The sequence below is a fragment of the Leucoraja erinacea genome, chromosome 5 (genome assembly GCF_028641065.1).
Source record: "Leucoraja erinacea ecotype New England chromosome 5, Leri_hhj_1, whole genome shotgun sequence".
In the NCBI taxonomy this organism is placed as follows: Eukaryota; Metazoa; Chordata; class Chondrichthyes; order Rajiformes; family Rajidae; genus Leucoraja; species Leucoraja erinaceus.
The window spans coordinates 1,790,023-1,815,589 of NC_073381.1; the positions used below are offsets into that span (position 1 = coordinate 1,790,023).

The window sequence follows — 25,567 nt, forward strand, 5'->3', positions numbered from 1 at the left end:
CTTGTACTCGCTAGAGTTTAGAAGATTGAGGGGGGATCTAATAGAAACTTACACATTTCTTAAGGGGTTGGAAAGGCTAGATGCAGGAAGATTGTTCCCGATGTTGGGGAAGTCCAGAACAAGGGGTCACAGTCAAGGATAAGGGGGAAATCTTTAGGACTGAGATGAGAAAAACGTTTTTTCACACAGAGAGTGGTGAATCTCTGGAATTCTCTGCCACAGAAAGTAGTTGAGGCCAGTTCATTGGCTATATTTAAGAGGGGGTTAGATGTGGCCCTTGTGGCTAAGGGGATCAGGGGGTATGGAGAGAAGGCAGGTACAGGATACTGAGTTGGATGATCAGCCATGATCATATTGAATGGCGGTGCAGGCTCGAAGGGCCGAATGGCCTACTCCTGCACCTATTTTCTATGTTTCTATGTTACAGTGCAAAATGAGAAGACGTTTCCCAGGGAATACCGGAGCATCGCACATGAAACTTAAAACATTTCACACATAATAACAGTAAAAACAATCCAGTCCCTGATGAAACAGTATAAATAGTTAAAAGCAGGTAAAACAGCAACATTAAAATACAGTAAAAACAATCATTAAAATGTCCAGGGCAGCTGATTTGAGTGGCCAGTGCCAGAGTTATAAAAATGTCAGTGCAAAGCCACAGAATCAGGTGGAGTGACTGTTTAGCAGCCTCACAGCCTGTGGCAGAAAGCTGTTTAGCAGTCTGGTAGTCCGGGCTTTGATGCTACGGTATCTCTTGCCTGATGGCAGGAGATCCAGGTGTGTGTGGAGGGGGTGCAGTTTGTCCTTAGCTAGTCTCAGAGCCTTTTTCAGACAGCGGCTCTGGAACAGTTCTTGTACCGAGGGTAGGGAGACGCCAATGATCCTCTCTGCTCCCCTCACTACCCTCTGCAGAGCCTTCCTGTCCGAGCAGTTGCAGGTGGAGTACCATGTATTTATGCAGTACGTGAGTACAGAGTCCACCGTGCCCCTGTTGAGACGTCAAATGCATCACTAAATCCAGACTCCACACCATTGACTCACTCTGCATCTTCACCTATGCTCTAACTTTAGAGATAGAGCGTGGAAACAGGCCCCTTTGGCCCACAGAGTCCGCGCGGGCCAGCAATCCCCGCGCACACTTAACACCATCCTACACACTAGAGACTATTTACCAGTTACCATTTTACTGAAGCTAATTAACCTACAAACCTGTATGTCTTTGGAGTGTGGGAGGAAACCGGAGCGCCTGGAGAATTCAGGGAGTGCAGCGTAGATTTACAAGGTTAATTCCCGGGATGGCGGGACTGTCATATGCTGAGAGAATGGATGTTGGGGAAGTCCAGGACAAGGGGTCACAGCTTAAGGATAAGGGGATTGGGATAAGGGGACATAGTTGAGGCCAGTTCAATGGCTATATTTAAGAGGGAGTTAGATGTGGCCCCTGTGGCTAAGGGGATCAGGGGGTATGGAGAGAAGGCAGGTACAGGATACTGAGTTGGATGATCAGCCATGATCATATTGAATGGCGGTGCAGGCTCAAAGGGCCGAATGGCCTACTCCTGCACCTAATTACTATGTTTCTATGTATCACTAAGCTGATCAGATTTACATGAATGCCAGGTCCTTGGCTTTTCGTCATTATCTGAAACTTCTCCAGCCCTGTCATTCAGCTAATTTCCCAGCCCTTGTTCTCGTTGCTAATTCTAATTCCTGCATTGTCTTCCACTTCCCAACACTGATCTCTCCTGACCTCGTCCTACATTCTACTCTTCCCAAAGACCCCGCAGCAAATCAAACCCTTCCGTTTGTCCCGGACGGCAACCCGGCCGATCTCACGCTTCTTTCTGTTTTTTTTTTCTTCTTTGCAGCTTTTCTTTGCTTTAAGAGCTGCCCTTTCACTATTCTGACTCCTGCTTCAATGTGTGGAAGTAAACACTCTTATGTTAGCGAGCATGCGTGGTTCCATATTTCAATGTTCGTCAAGGCAGCTCTTGTTTCTTTGCTTCACTAATGCCTTCTGTTTTGCTCCGTTCTGGGGGGGGGGGGGGGGGGGGGGGGGGGGGGGGGGGGGGGAAACTGATGCAAGTTGGTTCCTTCAACAAACAGACACAAGATGACCCAAATTACCCTTGCGTGTAAATTAAATTAATTGCTTGTTAAGATGCTGAGAAGGTTTAGTGTAGTTTAGTTTCGAGATACATTTAAGAATAAGGAGTACGCCATTTAGAACGGAGACGAGGAAACATTTTTTCTCACAGACAGTGGTGAGTCTGTGGCATTCTCTGCCTCAGAGGGCGGTGGAGGCAGGTTCTCTGGATGCTTTCAAGAGAGAACTAGATAGGGCTCTTAAAGATAGCGGAGTCAGGGGAACTGTGGGGAAAGGCAGGAACGGGGTACTGATTGGGGATGATTAGCCATGATCACATTGAATGGTGGTGCTGGCTCGAAGGGCCGAATGGCCTACTCCTGCATCTATTGTCTATTCTCTATCCCCTTCAGCCCACCGAGTCGGCACCAACCAGCCATCGCCGCACAATAAAACACTATCCCACACACGCTGGGGACAATTTTACATTTACACCGAGCCAATTAACCTGCAAACCTGTACGTCTGTGGCGTGTGGGAGGAAACTGAAGATCTCGGAGAAAACCCACGCAGGTCACGGGGAGAACGTACAAACTCCGTACAGACAGCACCGGGGTCTCTGGCACTGTAAGACAATAGACAATAGGTGCAGGAGTAGGCCATTCGGCCCTTCGAGCCAGCACCACCATTCAATGTGATCATGGCTGATCATCCCCAATCAGTACCCCGTTCCTGCCTTCTCCCCATATCCCCTGACTCCGCTATCATTAAAAGCCCCATCCAGCTCTGTCTAGCTCGTGTCTCCACGGCAACTGTGGTTTGCTGAATACTTCTTCACCCACTCTCATAGTCAGAAGGCCACCCTCTTTCTTTTTACTTTGAGGGTGCAGGTGAGATCGCATGGGATCCAAGGAGAGATGGCTAAACGTATAGAAAATTGGCTCCATGGAAGGAAGCCGAGGGTGATGTTTGAAGGTTGCCTCTCGGACTGGAGGCCTGTGACTAGTGGCGTGCCTCAGGGCTCGGTGTTGTGCCCGTTGCTGTTTGTCACCTACATCAATGATTTGGACAAGGACGTACATGGCAAGATTTGCAAGCTTAAAGATGATACAAAGCCATTTAGAACGGAGACGAGGAAAAACCTTTTTCTCACAGAGAGTGGAGAGTCTGTGGAATTCTCTGCCTCAGAGGGCGGTGGAGGCCGGTTCTCTGGATACTTTCAAGAGAGAGCTAGATGGGGCTCTTAAAAATAGTGGAGTCAGGGGGGAAGGCAGGAACGGGGTACTGGTTGGGGATGATCAGCCATGATCACATTGAATGGCGGTGCTGGCTCGAAGGGCTGAATGGCCTACTCCTGCACCTATTGTCTATTGTCTCGGAGAAAACACACACGACGTGCAAACTCCCTACAGACGGCACCCGTAGTCAGTATTGAACCCGGGTCCCTGGCGCTGCAAAGCGGCAACTCTACCGCTGCGCCACCGTGCCGCACGTGTTCTACTGCGTGGATCCTTTGATCATACACAACTCAAGAAGGGAGACTTATTTGTGCAGTCTAAGCAAGCACAAGACAATAACCAGAGGATATACTTGAATGCAGCCCAGTATTCATTAGAAGAAAGCAGAATAGGATGGTTGCAAATTACTGTTAATGACAGACCGCTAATAGGGACAGAGAAATTTCATTAGCATTTAAGAGAAAGGATTTTTATGACCTACGGTTGGATTTCATTATGACTCATGTAAAAGAGCAAAAATAAAAACTCATCACAATATTTACATAAGCAAGTCCCTTAATCTCAGTCATTGTTGATTGGCGCAGTTCTTTATCAATTTCTATCCCTAAATATGTGCCTTCATTAATTAGTAGCAGCATGAAAGCAAAAGCTTGGTTTTCGTGGAGACTGGGAACCTGGTTCGGTCACACATGCAGGTCCCATATCTCCCTGTTCCTGCTCTCGCCAGCACGGGGAACTGGAAGCAAACCGGAGATGACCACCCTGGAGGTCCTGCTTTCCAGCATTTCTCCGAGCTCTCTAAAGTCACGCTGCAGAATATTAACCATATAACCATATAACAATTACAGCACGGAAACAGGCCATCTCGACCCTTCTAGTCCGTGCCGAACACATAATCTCCCCTAGTCCCATATACCTGCGCTCAGACCATAACCCTCCATTCCCTTCCCATCCATATAACTATCCAATTTATTTTTAAATGATAAAAACGAACTTGCCTCCACCACCTTCACTGGAAGCTCATTCCACACAGCTACCACTCTCTGAGTAAAGAGGTTCCCCCTCATGTTACCCCTAAACTTCAGTCCCTTAATTCTCAAGTCATGTCCCCTTGTTTGAATCTTCCCTACTCTCAGTGGGAAAAGCTTTTCCACGTCAACTCTGTCTATCCCGCTCATCATTTTAAAAACCTCTATCAAGTCCCCCCTTAACCTTCATCCCCTTCTTTCCGACATCGTTTGTGCCGACATGCGCTACCACTTCCGGCTGTTCCCCTTCGCCCGTGAGGATTTTCTGCACTTTGTCCGTGACATGCTGGATCCTGGCACCAGGAAGGCTGCACACCATCCTCGAATCCCGTCTGTTGCCGCAGAAACCCCTGTCCATACCTCTCACAATGGAGTCTCCCACTACAATGGCGTTGCCTGACGTTGGCCTATTTGGTTTTGGCTCAACAGCCCTATTTGCTTCGCAAGCCAGTCCGCCGCTCAGTGTAATTCCCCTCTCATGTATCTGTACACTTTGGATGGCTCAATCGTAATCATGTGTTGCGTCTCCGCTGACTGGTTAGCACGCAACAGAAGCATTTCACTGTACCTCGGTACACGTGACAATAAACTCAACTCAGCTAAATGTTTAAGAAAGAACTGCAGATGCTGGTAAAATCGAAGGTAGACAGAGGAAGAATGGGAGACCCTTCTTCAGAATGGGCAAAGAAGCGTCGCCCATTCCTTCTCTCCAGAGATGCTGCCTCACACCCGCTGAGTTACTCATCATACTGATGTTACTGCATTCATAGCAAAAGGATTTGAGTATAGGAGCAGGGAGGTTCTACTGCAGTTGTACAGGGTCTTGGTGAGACCACACCTGGAGAATTGCGTACAGTTTTGGTCTCCAAATCTGAGGAAGGACATTATTGCCATAGAGGGAGTGCAGAGAAGGTTCACCAGACTGATTCCTGGGATGTCAGGACTGTCTTATGAAGAAAGACTGGATAGACTTGGTTTATACTCTCTAGAATTTAGGAGATTGAGAGGGGATCTTATAGAAACTTACAAAATTCTTAAGGGGTTGGACAGTCTAGATGCAGGAAGATTGCTCCCGATGTTGGGGAAGTCCAGGACAAGGGGTCACAGCTTAAGGATAAGGGGGAAATCCTTTAAAACCGAGATGAGAAGAACTTTTTTCACACAGAGAGTGGTGAATCTCTGGAACTCTCTGCCACAGAGGGTAGTCGAGGCCAGTTCATTGGCTATATTTAAGAGGGAGTTAGATGTGGTCCTTGTGGCTAAGGGGATCAGGGGGTATGGAGAGAAGGCAGGTACAGGATACTGAGTTGGATGATCATATTGAATGGCGGTGCGGTGCAGGCTCGAAGGGCCGAATAGCCTACTCCTGCACCTAATTTCTATGTTTCTATGTTTACTCCAGCATGTTGTGTCTGCCTAAACTAAATGCTTCATGTCTGGAAGTTCCAGCACTTGGTGACAGTCTAAAGCCAGCAGGTGGGGCAATGCTTCGAAGGTTTATTTGAGAGAGCTGTAACCTCGTCACAATTACTTCCTCGCTGTCGAATGACACTTGGAGAGGCTGCGCTGACTGCATAACAGATGACTTCTATAATCCCCTTTCAACTGGTGAGTTTATTGACCCTCTTTTCAATGGTGCTGTTCTCCTTTGATGCTGCTCCCCAGCTTTCTCAGCAAAACCAAGCTGCTGACACTAACGCAGTCCTGAGCGCCGACAAAGCCCAGATCAATCGCTGCACATTTTGTGTTTATATTTTTAGTTTTAGAGATACAGTGCGGAAACAGGTTGGTCGGCCCACCGTGTCGACGTCGACCAGCGATCACCCCGTACATTAGACAATACACAATAGGTGCAGGAGTAGGCCATTTGGCCCTTCGAGCCAGCACCGCCATTCAATGTGATCACGGCTAGTTCGGCACGGACTTGTAGGGCCGAGATGGCCTGTTTCCATGCTGTAATTGTTATATGGTTATATGGCTGATCATCCACAATTAGTACCCCAGTTCCTGCCTTCTCCCCATATCCATTGACACCGCTATCTTTAAGAGCCCTATCTACCTCTCTCTTGAAAGCATCCAGAGTATTGGCCTCCACCGCCCTCTGAGGCAGAGAATTCCATTCAATCACAACTCTCTCTAGTACTATCCTACAAAACTGAGGACAATTTACATTTTTTACCAAAGCCAATTAACCTGGAATACGTGGATACCATCAATAGATATTTTTTAGGCAGAGGTAGATAGATTCTTGATTGTTACGAGGGGTTACATAGAAACATAGACAATAGGTGCAGGAGTAGGCCATTCGGCCCTTCGAACCTGCACCGCCATTCAATATGATCATGGCTGATCATCCAACTCAGTATCCTGTACCTGCCTTCTCTCCATACCCCCTGATCCCTTTAGCCACAAGGGCCACATCTAACTCCCTCTTATAGCCAATGAACTGGCCTCAACTACCTTCTGTGGCAGGGAGTTCCAGAGATTCATCACTCTCTGTGTGAAAAATGTTTTTCTCATCTCGGCCGTAAAAGATTTCCCCCTTATCCTTAAACTGTGACCCCTTGTTCTGGACTTCTCCAACATTGGGAACAATCTTCCTGCATCTAGCCTGTCCAGCCCCTTAAGAATTTTGTAGGTTTCTATAAGATCCCCCCTCAATCTTCTAAATTCTAGCGAGTACAAGCCGATTCTATCCAATCTTTCTTCATATGAAAGTCCTGACATCCCAGGAATCAGTCTGGTGAACCTTCTCTGTACTCCCTCTACGGCAAGAATGTCTTTCCTCAGATTAGGAGACCAAAACTGTACGCAATACTCCAGATGTGGTCTCACCAAGACCTTGTACAACTGCAGTAGAACCTCCCTGCTCCTATACTCAAATCCTTTTGCTATGAATGCTAACATGGGTTATGGGGAGAAGGCAGGATAATGGGTTTCGGAGGGCAAGATAGATCAGCCATGATTTAATGGCAGATTAGACGATGGGCCGAATGGCCTAATTCTGCTCCTTTCACTTATGAACCTATGAACTATGTACCTACAAACCTGCACGCCTTTGGAGTGTGGGAGGAAACCAGAGCACCCAGAGAAAACCTACATGGTCACAGGGAGAACATGCAAACTCCGTACAGACAATACTCATAGTCCGGATCAAACCCGGGTCTTTAGCGGTGTAAGGCAGCAAGACAACCGCTGGTCAACGTGCTGCCCACTATGCTCTGCTCCTCTCTTCCCTTGTTTCCCATGGGTTTGCAGACCAGCAGTGAATAGACAATAGACAATAGGTGCAGGAGTAGGCCCATGTTCATCTAAACCGTTCCTATCCATGTATCCATCTCACGGTCTTTTAGAAACATAGAAAATAGGTGCAGGAGTAGGCCATTTGGCCGTTCAATGTGATCATGGCTGATCATCCCCAATCAGTACCCCGTTCCTGCCTTCTCCCCATATCCCCTGACTCCGCTATTTTTAAGAGCCCTATCCAGCTCTCTCTTGAAAGCATCCAGACAACCTGCCTCTGAGGCAGAGAATTCCACAGACTCGCCACTCTCTGTGAGAAAAAGTGTTTCCTCGTCTCCGTTCTAAATGGCTGACTCCTTATTCTTAAACTGTGGCCCCTGGTTCTGGACGCCCCCAACATCGGTAACATGTTTCCTGCCTCCGCTCGGTCCGCAATAACCAAGCTGACCTCCCGGTGGCTCAGCACTTCAACTCCCCCTCCCACTCCGTCTCCGACCTCTCTGTCCTGGGTCTCCTCCATGGCCACAGCGAGCAGCACCGGAAATTGGAGGAACAGCACCTCATATTCCGTTTGGGGAGTCTGCATCCCGGGGGCATGAACATCGAATTCTCCCAATTTTGTTAGTCCTTGCTGTCTCCTCCCCTTCCTCAGCCCCCCTGCTGTCTCCTCCCATCCCCCAGCCTTCGGGCTCCTCCTCCTTTTCCCTTTCTTGTCCCCACCCACCCCCGCCCCCGATCAGTCTGAAGAAGGGTTTCGGCCCGAAACGTTGCCTATTTCCTTCGCTCCATAGATGCTGCTGCACCCGCTGAGTTTCTCCAGCTTTTTTGTGTGTAACCTTAACAATCTTATATGTTTCAATGAGATTCCCTCTCATCCATCTAAAGATCAAATAGAACAAGTTGTTCTACAACTTTAGGCTGTGCACACCATACGCAAGAAGAAGAAGAATTTTGTAATAATCCCTGCCTCAACTACCTCATCCAGCCAATCGTTCCATACACCCACCACCCTCTGTGTAAAAAAGCTACACCTCAAGTTCTTATTAAATCTTTCCCCTTCACCTTAAACCTATGCCCTCTGGTTCTCGATTCCTCTACTCTGGGCAAGAGACTCTGTGCATTTACCCAGTCTATTCCTCTCATGATTTTGTACACCTCTATAAGATCACCCCTCATCCTCCTGTGCTCCAAGGAATAGAGACCCAGCCTACGCAACCTCTCCCTATAGCTCAGACCCTCGAGTCCTGGCAGCATCCACGTCAATCGTCTCGGAACTATTTCAAGCTTGACAACATCTTTGCTATAACATGGTGCCCAGAACTGAACACAATATTCTAAATGTGGTCTCACCAACGTCTTATGCAACTGCAACATCACCTCCCAACTTCAATACTCAATACTCTGACTGATGAAGGCATCTACATTTAAACCTGATCAGTCCTGAGGAATTTTCAGACTGGGCTCTGCGAACCAGATCTAGAATCGAGAGGGTTTAATTGTCATATGTACAGAAAACAGAACAATGAAATTCTTACCTTACCAATCCCTCACAGCGCCCGAGACCCGGGTTCGATCCTGACTAAGGGCGCTGTCTGTACGGAATTTGTACGTTCTCCCCGTGACCTGCGTGGGTTTTCTCCGAGATCTTCGATGTCCTCCCACACTCCAAAGGCGTACAGGTTTGTACGTAAATTGGCTTGGTTTAATTGTAAATTGTCCCTAGTGTGTGCGGGACTGTGTTAATGTGGGGGGATCGTTGGTCAGAGGGCCTGATTCCGCACTGTATCTCTAAACTAAACTAATCCTGCAGGAAAATAACAGGTCTGTAAACATAAAATGCTGAAGTAACTCAGTGGGTGAGGCAGCATCACTGGCGAGAAGGCCGAAACGTCGCCCATTCCTTCTCTCCAGCGATGCTGCATCACCCTCTGAGTTACTCCAGCATTTTGTGTCTGCCTTCGATTTAAACCAGCATCTGCAGTTCTTTCTTACACACAGGTCTGTAAACATAGTAGTTTAGCTTAGTTTATTGATATCGCGCGGAAACATGCCCACCGTGTCTGCGTTGATCCCATTGATCCCTGTACACTGATACTATCCTACACACACTAGGGACAATTTACAATTTTATCAAGCCAATTCACCGACAAACCTGTATGAAACCAATTCTTGCTATTTAGGGAGTGCAGCGTAGGTTTACAAGGTTAATTCCCGGGATGGCGGGACTGTCATATGCTGAGAGAATGGAGCGGCTGGGCTTGTACACTGTGGAGTTTAGAAGGATGAGAGGGTATCTCATTGAAACATGTAAAATTGTTAATGGTTTGGACACGCTAGAGGCAGGAAAAATGTTGCCGATGTTGGGGGAGTCCAGAACCAGGGGCCACAGTTTAAGAATAAGGAGTCAGCCATTTAGAACGGAGACGAGGAAACACTTTTTCCCACAGAGAGTGGTGAGTCTGTGGAATTCTCCGCCTCAGAGGGCGGTGGAGGCCGGTTCTCTGGATGCTTTCAAGAGAGAGCTAGATAGGGCTCTTAAAAATTGCAGAGTCAGGGGATATGGGGAGAAGGCAGGAACGGGGTACTGATTGGGGATGATCAGCCATGATCACATTGAATGGCGGTGCTGGCTCGAAGTGCCGAATGGCCTCCTCTTGCACCTATTGTCTATTGTTTTTGGAGTGTGGGAGGAAACCGAAGCACCTGGGGGGAAACCCACGCAGTCACAGGGAGAACGTACAAACTCCATGCTGACAGGACCCCTAGTCAGGATCGATCCCGGGTCTCTGATGCAGTAAGGGAGCAACACCGCTGCATCTTGCTACCCTTATCGATAACATAATAAACAAAATGAAAATAAATTTAAAAAACAATATTAATGCAAAAGTCCTCAGTGAAACCAAGACAGTTTGTAGCTTTGTTGTTGTTGGTAACGTTCACTTTGCGCATGCATGAATTCAAAAACTCGACAGAATAAAAACTCACAGAATCTTCACCCGCTAAATGACTTAATGCATCTTCTTTTTCAATCTATTTCAATATCATCTTTCCCGAAGACACACAGGCATGTAGGTGAATTGGCCTCTGCAAATTGCCCCTGGTGTGCAGGGAGTGGATGAGAAAGTGGGATAACAAAGAACCAGTGTGAACGGGTGACCGGTGGTCGGCGTTGGACTCGATGGGCCGAAGGGCCTGTTTCCATGATGCATCTTTCAATTAATAGAATCAATATGTGCAAAGGGGATGCTCCATTTACCTGAAACTCGTCGAAACACAGCAGGCATGTCTCGTCACTGATTTCTGAGGCGATGGGAGCTATTGGATCGTACGATTTTGCCATTAAACCAGGCTTCCTCTTTGGCAAGGTCTGCTTTAAACGATGAATTCCTGTCACAAGCGAGTTTAAAAATTGTTATTCTTGTTTCTAGAAATAGCTTGGAATATCTGAAATAAAAGTGCTTTACCCAGGCATTTACTGAGTGTCAGAGACATATATCGTGGAAACAGGCCCTTCGGCCCAACCTGTCCGTGCCGACCACGGTGGCACAGCGGTAGAGTCTTCTTCATTGCGTATGGCGTGCACAGCCTAGAGTTGAAGGTCAACTTGTTCGATTTGATCTTTGGTGTGTGCACGTCGGGTTGATAGTGTTCAGTTTCCTACCCTGCAGTTGTACAGAGCCCTAGTGAGACCACGCCTGGAGTATTGTGTGCAGTTTCCTACCCTGCAGTTGTACAGAGCCCTAGTGAGACCACGCCTGGAGTATTGTGTGCAGTTTTGGTCCCCTAATTTGAGGAAGGACATTCTTGCTATTGAGGGAGTGCAGCGTAGGTTTACTAGGTTAATTCCCGGGATGGCGGGACTGTCACATGCTGAGAGAATGGAGCAGCTGGGCTTGTACACTCTGGAGTTTAGAAGGATGAGAGGATATCTCATTGAAACAAATAAAATTGTTAAGGGCTTGGACACGCTAGAGGCAGGAAACATGTTCCGGAGTTGAGACAGAACCAGCCTTTACGGGAGTAAGCCATTTAGTGGAGCAGTTTTTCCCTCGCAGAGAGTGGTGAAGGACATTCTCTGCTAGAGGGCGGAGGAGGCAGGTTCGTAGCTTTCAAGAAGTGCTAGATAGGGCTAATTAAAAATAGGGAGTCAGGGGTATGGAGTGAAGGCAGGGATGGAGTACTGATTGGGGATGATCAGCCGTGATCACATTGAATGGCGGTGCTGGCTCGAAGGGCCAAATGGCCTACTCCCGCACCTCTGGAGTTTAGTGTCTGGATTAGAGGATATTTCATTGCAAAAGGATTTGAAACAACTAAAATTGTTAAGGGGTGGACCACGCTGGAGGCAGGAAACATGTTTTGGTCTCGATGTGAGGAAGGAGTCCAGAGACCAGGAGCCACACGGTTCACCAGACTGATTCCTGGGAGTCAGGACTGTCTTAGAACGGAGACTTGGTTTACACTCTCGCAGGGAGTGGTGGGTCTGTGGAATTCTCTGCAGGCTCAGAGGAAGTGGATGTTGGGGAGGGACAGGGTCTCTGATATGCCTTTCAACCGGGAGAAGAACTACACAGATAGGGTCTTGGAAAAATAGCAGGCCAGTTCAGGGGATTAGATGGGGAGAAAGGCAGGGGTAAGAGAAGGCAGGTACGGGATACTGGGGATGATCAGCCATGATCACATTGAATGGCGGTGCTGGCTCGAAGGGCCAAATGGCCTACTCCTGCACCTATTGTCTATTGTTTAGTTTCTATTGATTGCATTAGTCGAAACAGGGTGGACCATGTGAAGGTTGCAATCTCCCACCCCAGCGGTAGAGTCGCTGCCAGAGTCGCGGGTTCGATCCTGACTACTGCTGCTTGTCTGTACGGCGTTTGTTCGTTCCCCCTGTGATGCCGTGAGTTTTCTCCGAGATCTCCGGTTTCCCCCCACCTTGTGTGTGTGTGTGTGTGTGTGTGTGTGTGTGTGTGTGTGTGTGTGTGTGTGTGTGTGTGTGTGTGTGTGTGTGTGTGTGTGTGTGTGTGTGTGTGTGTGTGTGTATGTGTGTGCGTGCATGTGTGGGGTAGTGATACTGTGCGGGGACTGTTGGTCGGAGTGCACTCGTTCGGCTGAAGGGCCTGTTTCCACGCTGTATCTGTAAACTAAACCAGGATGCCCCATCTACACTAGTCCCAATTGCCAGCACTTGGCCTATGTTCATCTAAACCTTTCCTATCCATGTACCCATCCCACTGTCTTTTAGAAACCTAGAAACATAATAAAAACGTGCAGGAGGAGGCCATTCGCCACTTCAAGCCAGCACCGCCATTCATAGCAATCATGGCTGATCGTCCCCAATCAATAACCCGTGCCTGCCTTCTCCCCATATCCCTTGACTCCACTAGCCCCTAGAGCTCCATCTAACTCTCTCTTAAATCCATCCAGTGATTTGGCCTCCACTGCCCTCTGTAGCAGGTAATTCCACAAATTCACAACTCTCTGGGTGAAAATGTTTTTTTTTTCTCACCTCAGTCTTAAATGGCCTCCCCTTTATTCTAAGACTGTGGCCCCTGGTTCTGGACTGAAATGGTGGAACCCAGTTGTAAAACCCTGGTTTTCAATGGTGTTATAGTCCCTGCCTCAACTACCTCCTCTGGCAGCTCCTATATAAGTAAGTAAGTATGTTTATTGTCCAAGTATTCACATACAAGGAATTTGCCTTGGTGCCTACTACGCCAGCAGGCAACGCATTTCATTTTGTGAGCAGCTCTTTTATCATCACAGTAGAACACTACAGGACATGTTCGTGAGTTCATGTTCTAGGAGCAGAATCAGGCCATTCAGCCCATCATTATAGAAACTTTCAAAAAGATAGGGGTTGACAGCTAGATGCAGGAAGATCTGTTGGGGAAGTCCAGGGACAAGGGTCACAGCTAAGGACACCTTTAAAAAAACGAGATGAGAAGAACTTTTTTCACACAGAGAGTGGTGAATCTCTGGCACTCTCTGCCACAGAGGGTAGTTGAGGCCAGTTCATTGGCTATATTTAACAGGGAGTTAGATGTGGCCCTTGTGGCTAAGGGGATCAGGGGGTATGGAGAGAAGGCAGGTACGGGATACTGAGTTGGATGATCAGCCATGATCATATTGAATGGCGGTGCAGGCTTGAAGGGCCGAATGGCCTACTCCTGCACCTAATTTCTATGTTTTCTATGTTTCTTTCAAGGTGAGAGGGAAAGATAGATTAGCCATGATTGAATGACAGACTAGATGCGATGGGCCGAATGGCCTAATTCTGCTCCGGTGACTAATAAAAAATGCATTTAAAAAACTAGATAATTCTGTTTCTTAAAACAACTTACAATTGATGACGTGAGCTGGAAGTGGGCACAAGAAAACCAGACAAACTAGATGGATTAATGTGGAAATGCAGGACAAAGTTTACAAAACAATCAGACCAATTACGAAGGGGAATAAGGCCAGGACAAAAGTTAAAACGCGGGCTACATTTGTGAAGCGAACCGCACTAACTCTTCCACCCTGTGATGATGCTGACCCCAACAGTGTAAATGCTTTGTGACACGATTTAAAAGCTGTGGAATTCAGGATTAGGGTCACAAGCAGGAATAACCAAAGTTCCTATAGCGGAGCAAGATAGACCACTCCTGCTAAATGCAATGGCCTGACGTGTAATATGCAACGGAGCGGAACGTGGGCCTTTTTTTCATCCTTTTCAGTAACCGGACCCGACCCGACCCGCAATGTGATCAACGTTGCGGGGGAACAGTGTTTAAGAGGGAACTGCAGATGCTGGAGAATCGAAGGTTACACAAAAAAGCTGGAGAAACTCAGCGGGTGCAGCAGCATCTATGGAGCGAAGGAAATAGGCAACGTTTCGGGCCGAAACCCTTCTTCAGACTGATCGGGGGCGGGGGTGGGTGGGGACAAGAAAGGGAAAAGGAGGAGGAGCCCGAAGGCTGGGGGATGGGAGGAGACAGCAGGGGGGCTGAGGAAGGGGAGGAGACAGCAAGGACTAACAAAATTGGGAGAATTCGATGTTCATGCCCCCGGGGTGCAGACTCCCCAAACGGAATATGAGGTGCTGTTCCTCCAATTTCCGGTGCTGCTCGCTGTGGCCATGGAGGAGACCCAGGACAGAGAGGTCGGAGACGGAGTGGGAGGGGGAGTTGAAGTGCTGAGCCACCGGGAGGTCAGCTTGGTTATTGCGGACCGAGCGGAGGTGTTCGGGGGAACAGTTTGTGTTAGTAAATTATAATTATGAAAATGAGGAGAAGATTTCTACCAAAGAACTTTTATTTTTACGAGGATGTTTCCGTAACCGGCTTCCGTCTCCGCACTATTATCTTTGCTCCGCTACGGGATCTTTGGTGCGGAGACGGAAGCCGGTTACGGAAATGGGGCCGAAAATTACCCCTGAATCTGCCCATGACCGTACTGCGTCTTTTTCGTCGAGTGATCTGTCTTGCTCGCTGTAGGATCCTTGGGAATAATGGCCCAGATTGTGTGGGGCCTGACCCCATGCTCCACAGATGCTGCCTGACCCATTGAGTTACTCCAGCCCCTTGTGTCTATCTTCGGTAGGAACATTGTTTTCTCCAAATTAAGGAACATCCCCCCTGCTCTTCCCTCTGCCCTATCTGGGTATGCACCTAGTTCTCCCTCTCCATCCCCCCCCCCCCCCCCCCCCCCCCCCCACATTCCCCTTCCACCCTCTCCTCGTCCTCCCTCCTCTATGACTCATTCTGGCTTCACATTTCACACCACTCCTTTTCATCTCCATCAATTACCCCCCCCCCCCCCCCCCCCCCCTATATCCACCCATCACTTGCCAAGCTTTATCCTGCTCCCACCTCTTTTCCAGCTTTCTCCCCCTTCCCCCCCCCCCCCCCCCCCCCCCCCCCCCACACTACATTCAGTCTGAGGTTTGCAGATAGACAATGACCGCGTGGGTTTCCTCCGGGTGCTCCGGTTTCCTCCCACATCCCAAAGAGAGTGGTGAATCTCTGGAACTCTCTGCCACAGAGGGTAGTTGAGGCCAGTTCATTGGCTATATTTAAGAGGGAGTTAGATGTGGCCCTTGTGGCTAAGGGGATCAGGGGGTATGGAGAGAAGGCAGGTACGGGATACTGAGTTGGATGATCAGCCATGATCATATTGAATGGCGGTGCAGGCTCGAAGGGCCGAATGGCCTACTCCTGCACCTAATTTCTATGTTTCTATGTTTCTATCCCAAAGACGTGCGGGTTTGTGGGTCAACTGGCCCTCTGTAAAACTGTCCCCAGTGTGCGGGGAGTGGGCGAGACAGAGGGACAACATAGAACTAGTGTGAACGGGCGATCGATGGTCAGCATGGCCAGAGGGCCCGTTTCCATGCAGCATCCCTAAACTAGTTTCAGAATAAGGGGCAAGCCATTTAGAACGGTGACGAGGAAACACTTTTTTCCTCACAGAGAGTGGTGAGTCTGTGGAATTCTCTGCCGCAGAGGGCGGTGGAGGCCGGTTCTCTGGATGCTTTCAAAAGAGAGCTAGATAGGGCTCTTAAAGATAGCGGAGTCAGGGGATATGGGGAGAAGGCAGGAACGGGGTACTGATTGGGGATGATCAGCCATGATCACATTGAATGGCGGTGCTGGCACGAAGGGCCGAATCGCCTACTCCTGCACCTATTGTCTATTGTCAACTGTCTAAACTATGTTCAAAATATGAAAAAAAAATCTTACTTTTATGGACATCAAGCATGAAACCGTGAAAATGTACTCGGCTCTTCTTCTTAACTGCTGCATGAGAATAGAATAAGTCCATCACCATGGTTTTCCCAGTACCTGTGAAGATCGAGGGTGACATCTTACATTGTATAAAGACCTAGACGACATTGTTTCATATCTTTACTTCATTTAAAAAAAAACACCTTAAAGTAACCTCATATTTTCAGCTGAAATATGACGATAAAGATTTATAGTGTAGATGTGACAATAGATAGATAGATAGATAGATAGATAGATAGATAGATAGATAGATAGATAGATAGATAGATAGATAGATAGAAAGAATTTTACTTGCCACACAACCAGGGTCGGGTTGTCAGCAGCGGTACAATAATAAAGAACACACAACCACAATAAAAATGTAACACAAACATCCACCACAGCATTCATCACTGTGGTGGAAGGCACAGAGCTTGGTCAGACCTCCTCCATTTTCCCCCGTGGTCGGGACCTCCACCCTCCACAGCCGTTGCTGCGGGCGTCCAGATGGTAAGGGACAAAGTCAAAGTCAAGGTGAGTCCAGGATCGGCTCTTCCCAACCAGAGACCGCGGCTTCAGGTTGGTGTAGGCCGCAGGCCGGCGGTCGAAGATTTAAGGTTCCCGCCGCGCCACAGCAAGAAGCACTGCAGTCTGCAGGGCCGGCAGGTCGAAGCTCCCCTCCAGGGGTGATGGTGAGTCCATGCCGGCCCCGCGGTAGAAGTTGGCCGCAGGCCGGCGGTGACAGCTTCTTCTTCCCCCGGGTCCCCCACGAGGGATCCCGGGCTGTAGACGTACAAGCCCTAGAGTCATACTGCGTTGAACAGGCCCTACCACCCAACGTTCTGAACTACTATCTACCTCATTGGCGACCATCAGACTATCCTTGATCGGACTTTGCTGGCTTGACCTTGCACTAAATGTTATTCCCTTATCATCATATCTGTACACTGGGAATGGCTCGATGGGAATCATGTTTTGTCTTCGTGCTGACTAGACAGCACCCAGCACAGTGGTGCAGCGGTAGAGTTGCTGCCTTAATGGCCTGTCCCATTTTCACGACCTAATTCACGACCTCTGCCGAGTTTGCCCTTGACTCGTACTCGCAGCATGGCCGTCACCAGGTCGTAGGTAGGTCGTGATGCTAGTCGTAGGTACTCGTGGCATCAAGTAGGTCGAGGCGTTTTTCTGGCCTGATGAAAAATGTCCACAAGTAAAAAAAGTCGTGAATTAGGTCATGAAGGCAGGACAGGCCCTTTACGGTGCTTTCAGCGCCAGAGACGCGGGTTCAATCCTCACTACGGGTGCTGTCTGTGCGTTCTCCCCGTGATCGCGTGGGTTTTACTCCGAGATCTACGGTTTCCTCCCACACTCCAAAGACATACAGGTTTGTAGGTTAATAGGCTCAGTATAAATGTAAATTGTCCATCGTGAGGGTAGGGTAGTGTTAATGTGTGGGGATCGCTGGTTGGTGAGGTCTCGGTGGGCCAGTGGGCCTGTTTCCGCGCCGAATCTCTAAACTAAACTAAACAAAAGCTTTTCACTGTACCTCGGTACACGTGACAATAAACTAGACTGAACCAAACTTGCCCACGCCAACCAACATGCCCCATCTACACCTGCCTCAGTACAGGGCAAGTAGAAGTTGCTTAAAATAAGGGAATTCAAACTTCATACCGCTGGGGTGTAAACCGCCCAAGTGGAATACGAGGTGCTGCTCCTCCAGTTCACGTGAGACTTCACTCTGACAATGGAGGAGGCCCAGGACAGAAAGGTCAGTGTGGGAATGGGAAGGGGAGTTGGAATGGTTGGCATCCAGGAGATCCTATAGGTTTGACAAACACAGTCCTCAATAGGTAATATAATAAACAAACAAAATGAGCTCAATAAATAAAAAATCCTGTTGCAGTTTTCAGTCTCCTGAACCATCTTCCTTCCCGATAGCGGGAATGGAATGAGCGTGTGGCCAGGGAGGTATGGGTCTCTGATGCTGTCGGGCAGTGACTCCTGTTGCTCCCCCTTCAATGGTGGAAGCTGTTACTTGTGCCATTAATGTATCTGCCTTGTTATGAATGCGGTGTACATTCAGATAAAGAACCTTCAATGTTGTCTCCTTATCTTTCTTTTTAGTTCCAACTCTAATTGGAGGAATATTCTTATGTCTGCCACCCTTTCTGATGCATGTAGTTTCATAAGTACAAGTGATAGGAGCAGAATTAGGCCATTCGGCCCATCAGGTCTACTCCACCATTCAATCATGGCTGATCTATCTCTCCCACCTAACCCCATTCTCCTGCCTTCTCGCCAAAACCTCTGACACTCGCACTAATCAAGAATCTATCCATCTCATAATAAAATATCCATTGACTTGGCCTCCACAGCCGTCTGAGGCAATGAATTCCGCAGATTCACCACCCTCTCTGGCTAAAGTTTACTGCCCCAGATTGAAGATATTGCTCCATTTGTAGCCTGTCTATAAATAGTGCTAGAGTGATGCAGCATGGAAGTGGGTGTCTTTCAGCCCATCGAGTCCATGCTAACCCCATATCTGAGGACGGATGTGGCGCCGTTGCAGGGGAACCAGAGGAGGTTTATCAGAATGATCCCAGGAATGAGTGGGTTAACATACGATGAACGTTTGACAGCACTTGGCCTGTCCTCGCTGCAGTTCAGAAGGGTGAGGGAGGGAGCTTCATTGAAACTTACCGAATAGTGAAAGGCCTGGATAGAGTGGATGTGGAGAGGATGTTTCTACTCGTGGGAGAGTCTAGGTCCAGAGGGCACAGCCTCAGAATGCACCTTTCGAACGGAGAGGAGGAATTTCTTTGGTCAGAGGGTGGTGAATCTGTGGAATTCATTGCCACAGACGGCTGTGGAGACCAAGTCAGTGGGTATGTTTAAGGCAGAGATTCTTATTTAGTACAGGGATTATGGGGAGAAGGCAGGAGAATGGGGTTGAGAGGGAGAGGTACTGTAGATCAGTTATGATTGAATGGCTGAGAAGACTCAATGGGCCAAATGGCCTAATTCTGCTTCTATCACTTAGGAACTTTCTTTCTTTCTTTTAAAATCTTTTTATTCGTTTTTTTCAAAAACAAAAAAACAAAACAAAAAAATAATAATAATAACAATAATAATAATAAATTTTATTTATGGGCGCCTTTCAAGAGTCTCAAGGACACCTTACAAAAATTTAGCAAGTAGAGGAAAAACATGAAAGGGGAATGAAATAAATAGTAGAGACATGACTAGTACACAAATTAAAGACAGAATTCAATTCAAAACACAGTATGAGGCAATTAATGCACAGATGAAAAGGGAGGGGGACGTGGGGCTAAGGATAGGCAGAGGTGAAGAGATGGGTCTTGAGGCGGGACTGGAAGATGGTGAGGGACACTAAATTGCGGATCAGTTGGGGGAGGGAGTTCCAGAGCCTGGGAGCTGCCCTGGAGGAGGTTCTGTCCCCAAAACTGCAGAGGTTGGACTTGTGGATGGAGAGAAGACCGGCTGATGTGGATCTGAGGGACCGTGAGGGTTGGTAGGGGGAGAGGAGGTCAGTGAGATATGGGGGGGCCAGATGGTGGAGGGCTTTGTAGGTGAGGACCAGGATTTTGTAGGTGATCCGGTGGGAGATGGGAAGCCAGTTGTTTGAGGACTGGAGTGATGTGATGCCAGGATTTGGTGTGGGTGATGAGTCAGGCGGCTGCGTTCTGGACCAGTTGGAGTCGCTTGATGTAGGTGGAGCTGATGCCAAGGAGAAGTGAGTTGCAATAGTCCAGTCGGGAGGAGATGAAGGCATGGATGAGTCTTTCAGCAGCGGGAGGTGCGAGAGAGAGGGTCTGAGTTTGGCGATGTTGCGGAGATGAAAGAAGGAGGTTTTAATGACATTTAATAATGATAAACATAACAATGATATTGATACATAGGGATCAGGAATTATATTAATAACAAGTATAACCTAATATGAATCCAGTGTCAAAATACACATTGAGTATAGATCTCCCGGTCTCTATGTAAACATAGTTAAGTGTTTAAAAGAGAACTTGTATATATAAAAACAAAAAGATAAAAAGAAAAAAAAAGAAAAGAAGAGAAAAAAGAGAAAAACAAAATCCCCTAAACTAGAAAAAAAACGAATCTGGGCTGCAAAGAATTTCAACAAGTCCCAGTTTGTCATCAAGTCCGTTCCACCGTATAAAGGTAAAATAATTATTATAATGGTTGGAGAGGGGACAATTTATATCGTCACTTTGGAATTTATGAACATACATATTTGTTATCATTTGCTCTCTACTATAGACTGCTTTTTTGTTCACTGTTTTTAGCTGAGTATAATCTATTCTGCAAAAGTTACCTACTTAAAATATATGCCCCAGCAGAGTTTCTACTCAAACAGAAGCGGTACACATTTAACATCACTCTGGGAAGCACAGGTATGTATATACTATCCACAAACAACAGGACAACATTTGTGGCATGGTTGCGCAGTGATAGAGTTGCTGCCTCACAGCGCCGGAGATCCGGGTTCGATCCTGACGACAATAGACAATAGGTGCAGGAGTAGGCCACTCAGCCCTTCGAGCCCAATGTGATCATGGCTGGTCATCCACAATCAGTACCCCGTTCCTGCCTTCTCCCCATATCCCCTAACCGCTATCTTTAAGAGCTCTATCTAGCTCTCTCTTGAAAGCATCCAGAGAATTGGCCTCCACTGCCTTCTGAGGCAGAGAATTCCACAGATTCACAACCCTCTGGGTGAAAAAGTTTTTCCTCATCTCCGTTCTAAATGACCTACCCCTTACAGGTGCTGTCTGTATGGCGTTTGTACGTTCTCCCTGTGATCTGCGTGGGTTTTTCCTGGGTGCTCTGGTTTCCTCCCACACTCCAAAGATGCACAGATTTGTAAGTTAATTGACTTCGGTAAAATTGTACATTCTCCCTAATGTGTAGGGTAATGTCAGTGCTCAGGGTGATTGATTGCTGGTCAGCATGGGTTCGGTGGGCCGAAGGGCCTGTTTCCACGCTGTATCACTAAACTCAAATTCAATTCAAGTAATCTCAGCCACATTAGTCTAAGCATTGCCATAGATAAATTGATATTATTTTCTACAGACATTACAATGTTCAATTTACCCACTGCTAAGATAACACAGAGCTTCAGACCTCATTATAGTTTTTTTTTCCAAACATAAAAGATTTAAGTAGCACGTGAGATAAGAGTGACTGCCCTTGATATCAAGACAGCACTTGACGAAGTTAGGCATTAAATATCACAGAGGGACTCTCTATGAAGCCAATGGCCTTCATAGCGAGAGGATTTGAGTTTAGGAGCAAGGAGGTCCTACTGCAGTAGTACAGGGCCCTGGTGAGACGGCACCTGGAGTATTGTGTGCAGTTTTGGTCTCTTACTTTGAGCAAGGACATTATTTCTATTGAGGGGGTGCAGCGAAGGTTCACCAGGTTAATTCCTGGGATGGCGGGACTGGCGTCTGATGAAAGAATGGGTCGACTGGGCTTGTATTTGCTGGAATGTAGAAGGAAAAATGTTCCCGATGTTAGGGGAGTCCAGAACTAGAAGTCAAAGTTTAAGAGTAAGGGGTAGGCCATTTAGGACTGAGATGAGGAAAATTTTCACCCAGAGAGTTGTGAGTCTGTGCAATTCTCTGCCACAGACGGCAGTGGAGGCCAATTCACTGGATGATTTCAAGCGAGAGTTAGATTTAGCTCTTAGAGCTAAGGGAATTAAGGGATATGGGGAACAAGCCGGAATGAGGTATTGATTGGGGATGATCAGCCATGGTCATATTGAATGGCGGTGCTGGCTCAAAGGGCCGAATGGCCTACTCCTGCACCTGTTGTCTATGTTTCTATGTTTACCTGCTGAAATCAAACCGCTATAAAGAAAGATAAACACAAAGTGCTGGAGTAACTGAGCGGGTCAGGCAGCATCTCTGGAGAACGTGGATAGGTGGCGTTTCAGGTCAGGACACTTCTCTGCTCTGAAGAAGGGTCCCGATCCTTTTACTCTCATTTCAAGCCAGCCATCAGGAAGAAGGTACAGGAGCCTGAAAACCATAACGTCCAGGAACAGCTTCTTCCCAACAACCATCAGCCTATTGAACACTACCAACTCCAAATAAGCTCCCAACTACATAGACTTGGGGAGCGTTGATTTTTTACTCTACTATAGGTTGTTTTTTATATACTGGACACCTTTATTATTTATCATGGCATTTACAAAGTACTATGTTTACGTATATGTTGTGGTGCTGCTGCAAGGAAGAATTTTTAGTTTAGTTTAGTTGAGTTTAAAGGTACAGCGTGGAAACAGGCCCTTCGGCCCACTGAGTCAATGCTGACCAGCGATCTCCACACACTAATGCTATTCTGCACGCAGTATGGACAATTTACAATGATACCAAGCCAATTAACCTACAAACCTGCACGTCTTGGGAGTGTAGGAGGAAACCGGAGATCCTGGAGAAAGCCCACGCAGGTCACGGGGAGAACGTACAGTCTCCGTACAGACAGCACCCGGTGGCTCAGCACTTCAACTCCCCCTCCCATTCCCAATCTGACAGCACCTCATATTTCGCTTGGGCAGTTTACACCCCAGCGGTAGGAACGTTGACTTCTCCAACTTCAGATAGCCCTTGCTTTCTCTCTCCTTCCCCTCCCTCTTCCCAGTTCTCCCACTAGTCTTACTGACTCCGCCTACTTTCTATCTTTGTCCCGCCCCCTCCCCCGACATCAGTTTGAAGAATGGTCTCGACCCGAAACGCCACCCATTCCATCTCTCCAGATTGTTAAGGGCTTGGACACGCTGGAGGCAGGAAACATGTTCTCGATGTTGGGGGAGTCCAGAACCAGGGGCCACAGTTTAAGAATAAGGTGTAAGCCATTTAGAACAGAGCCGAGGAAACACTTTTTCTCACAGAGAGTTGTGAGTGTGGAATTCTCTGCCTCAGAGGGCGGTGGAGGCGGGTTCTCTGGATGCTTTCAAGAGAGAGCTAGATAGGGCTCTTAAAAATAGCGGAGTCAGGGGATATGGGGAGAAGGCAGGAACGGGGTACTGATTGGGGATGATCAGCCATGATCACATTGAATGGCGGTGCTGGCTCGAAGGGCCAAATGGCCTCCTCCTGCACCTGTTGTCTATTGTCCAGAGATGCTGCCTCACCTGCTGAAATACATGGATTGGACAGGTTCAGAGGGATATGGGCCAAAGGCGGAGAGGTGAGACTAGTGTAGATGGGACATCGTGGTGGTTGTGGGCAAGTTAGGTTGAAGTTTCCATGCTGTATGACTCCATGACTGTGCAGCAGCTCATGAGCAGGTCAGTGCAAAATCATTGAGCAGCGACAAAATAATTCTGATTTATACTCACCAACATCTCCATAAACATAAAGGCCTTTGGGAGGTTTGGATCTTTCAAAAAACTGCAAACAGAAATATCAAGAACAGATGATTTCAAATGATTATACAAAATGTGTCTATGTCTTTAGAAATATAAAAACTTAAAAGCCCTGCACCTATGAGGAGTGGCTCGAGGGCGGCACGGTGGCGCAGCTGGTAGAGCTGCTGCCTCACAGCACCAGAGACCCGGGTTCGATCCTGACCTCGGGTCCTGTCTGTAAGGAGTTTGTACTTTCTCCCAGTGGGTTTCCTCCGGGTGATCCGGTTTTCTGGCATGTCAGGACTTTCATATGAAGAAAGACTGGATAGACTCGGCTTGTAATCGCTAGAATTTAGAAGATTGAGGGGGGATCTTATAGAAACGTACAAAATTTTTAAGGGGTTGGACAGGCTAGATGCAGGAAGATTATTCCCGATGTTGGGGAAGTCCAGAACAAGGGGTCACAGTTTAAGGATAAGGGGGAAGTCTTTTAGGACCGAGATGAGAAAAACTTTTTCACACAGGGAGGGGTGAATCTCTGGAACTCCCTGCCACAGAAGGTAGTTGAGGCCAGTTCATTGGCTATATTTAAGAGGGAGTTAGATGTGGCCCTTGTGGCTAAAGGGATCAGGGGGTATGGAGAGGGCAGGTACAGGACACTGAGTTGGATGATCAGCCATGATCATATTGAATGGCGGTGCAGGCTCGACGGGCCGAATGGCCTACTCCTGCACCTATTTTCTATGTTTCTATGTTTCTCGACATAGAAAATCACGACAAAACACTTTTATATAAATGGTGCGAATGAGCTGGTTCGGCCAGCTGAGATAGCAGCTGATAATGATCTATTTTCAAAGGCGGCTGCTGCCTTACGGCGCCAGAGACCCGGGTTCCTCCCTGACCACGGGTGCTTGTCTGTACGGAGTTTGTGGGTTTTCTCTGCGTGGGCTTTCTCTGCGATCTGTGGAATCTGTAGAATTCATTGCCACAGACAGCCGTGGAGGCCAAGTCATCGGGTAATTTTAAGGCGGAGATTGATAGATTCTTGATTAGTACTGTCGTCAGGAGTTATGGGGAGAAGGCAGGAGAATGTGGTTTGGGAGGGAAAGATAGATCAGCCATGATTGAATGGCGGAGTAGACTTGATGGATCGGATAATCTAATTCACAAGGTCACAAGTTATAGGAGTAGAATTAGGCCATTCGGCCCATCAAATCTACTCTACCATTCAATCATGTCTGATCTATCTCTCCCTTTTTATTCCATTCTCCTGCCTTCTCTCCATAACCCCTGACACCCGTGCTCATCAAGCATATGTTCAGTTATGTAGAAACATCCTCTCCACATCCACTCTATCCATTCATTCATTCATCATCGTTGAAAACATTAGCGACGCAGTGGCGCTGGTTTCCAACGGGAACGGTGACGGACGCACCACACGTCTCTGTCCTCCAGTTCCTGCGGACTTCCGCCGTTGGAAGTACAGGATTTTGGTGTGTGTGTGTGCTTTATCATCATTCCTTACAATGCTATCTATGTACGACAGTGGTCGCAACTTCTACTGAAGTGTGGATGGCCGTTGGCTCGCCAGGAGCTCATCCCCCCCTTTGACAGGTCTTGTTTTGTCCTGCTAGGGGCCCACAGCCCCCTCCTCAACTGGCAAACCAGGTGGGGGAGACGGTTTAGTCACCGACTATCCGACCATGGAGCAGGTAGCACGGGATTACATGGTACCCGTGGGTGGGGGGAGCTCCATCCTGACTCTATCCAGGTCCTTCACTCTTCGGGTGAAGTGTAGATGGAATCGATGGAGTGGGGGGAAGAGAGGCTGATTTA

At 47.8% G+C, this 25,567-nt stretch overlaps 1 protein-coding gene across 1 annotated transcript in view; it reads right to left on the reverse strand.

Moving 5' to 3' along the window:
* afg1lb (AFG1 like ATPase b) overlaps positions 1 to 25,567 on the reverse strand; it is a 127,025-nt gene that overhangs the window by 76,795 nt on the left and 24,663 nt on the right. The window contains exons 4-6 of the mRNA XM_055634930.1: positions 23,723 to 23,774; positions 16,315 to 16,416; positions 10,851 to 10,981 (exon numbers count right to left, since the gene is read on the reverse strand). Of these exons, the coding sequence (XP_055490905.1) occupies positions 10,851 to 10,981; positions 16,315 to 16,416; positions 23,723 to 23,774 (285 nt within the window). The remainder of the gene's footprint in view (positions 1 to 10,850; positions 10,982 to 16,314; positions 16,417 to 23,722; positions 23,775 to 25,567) is intronic.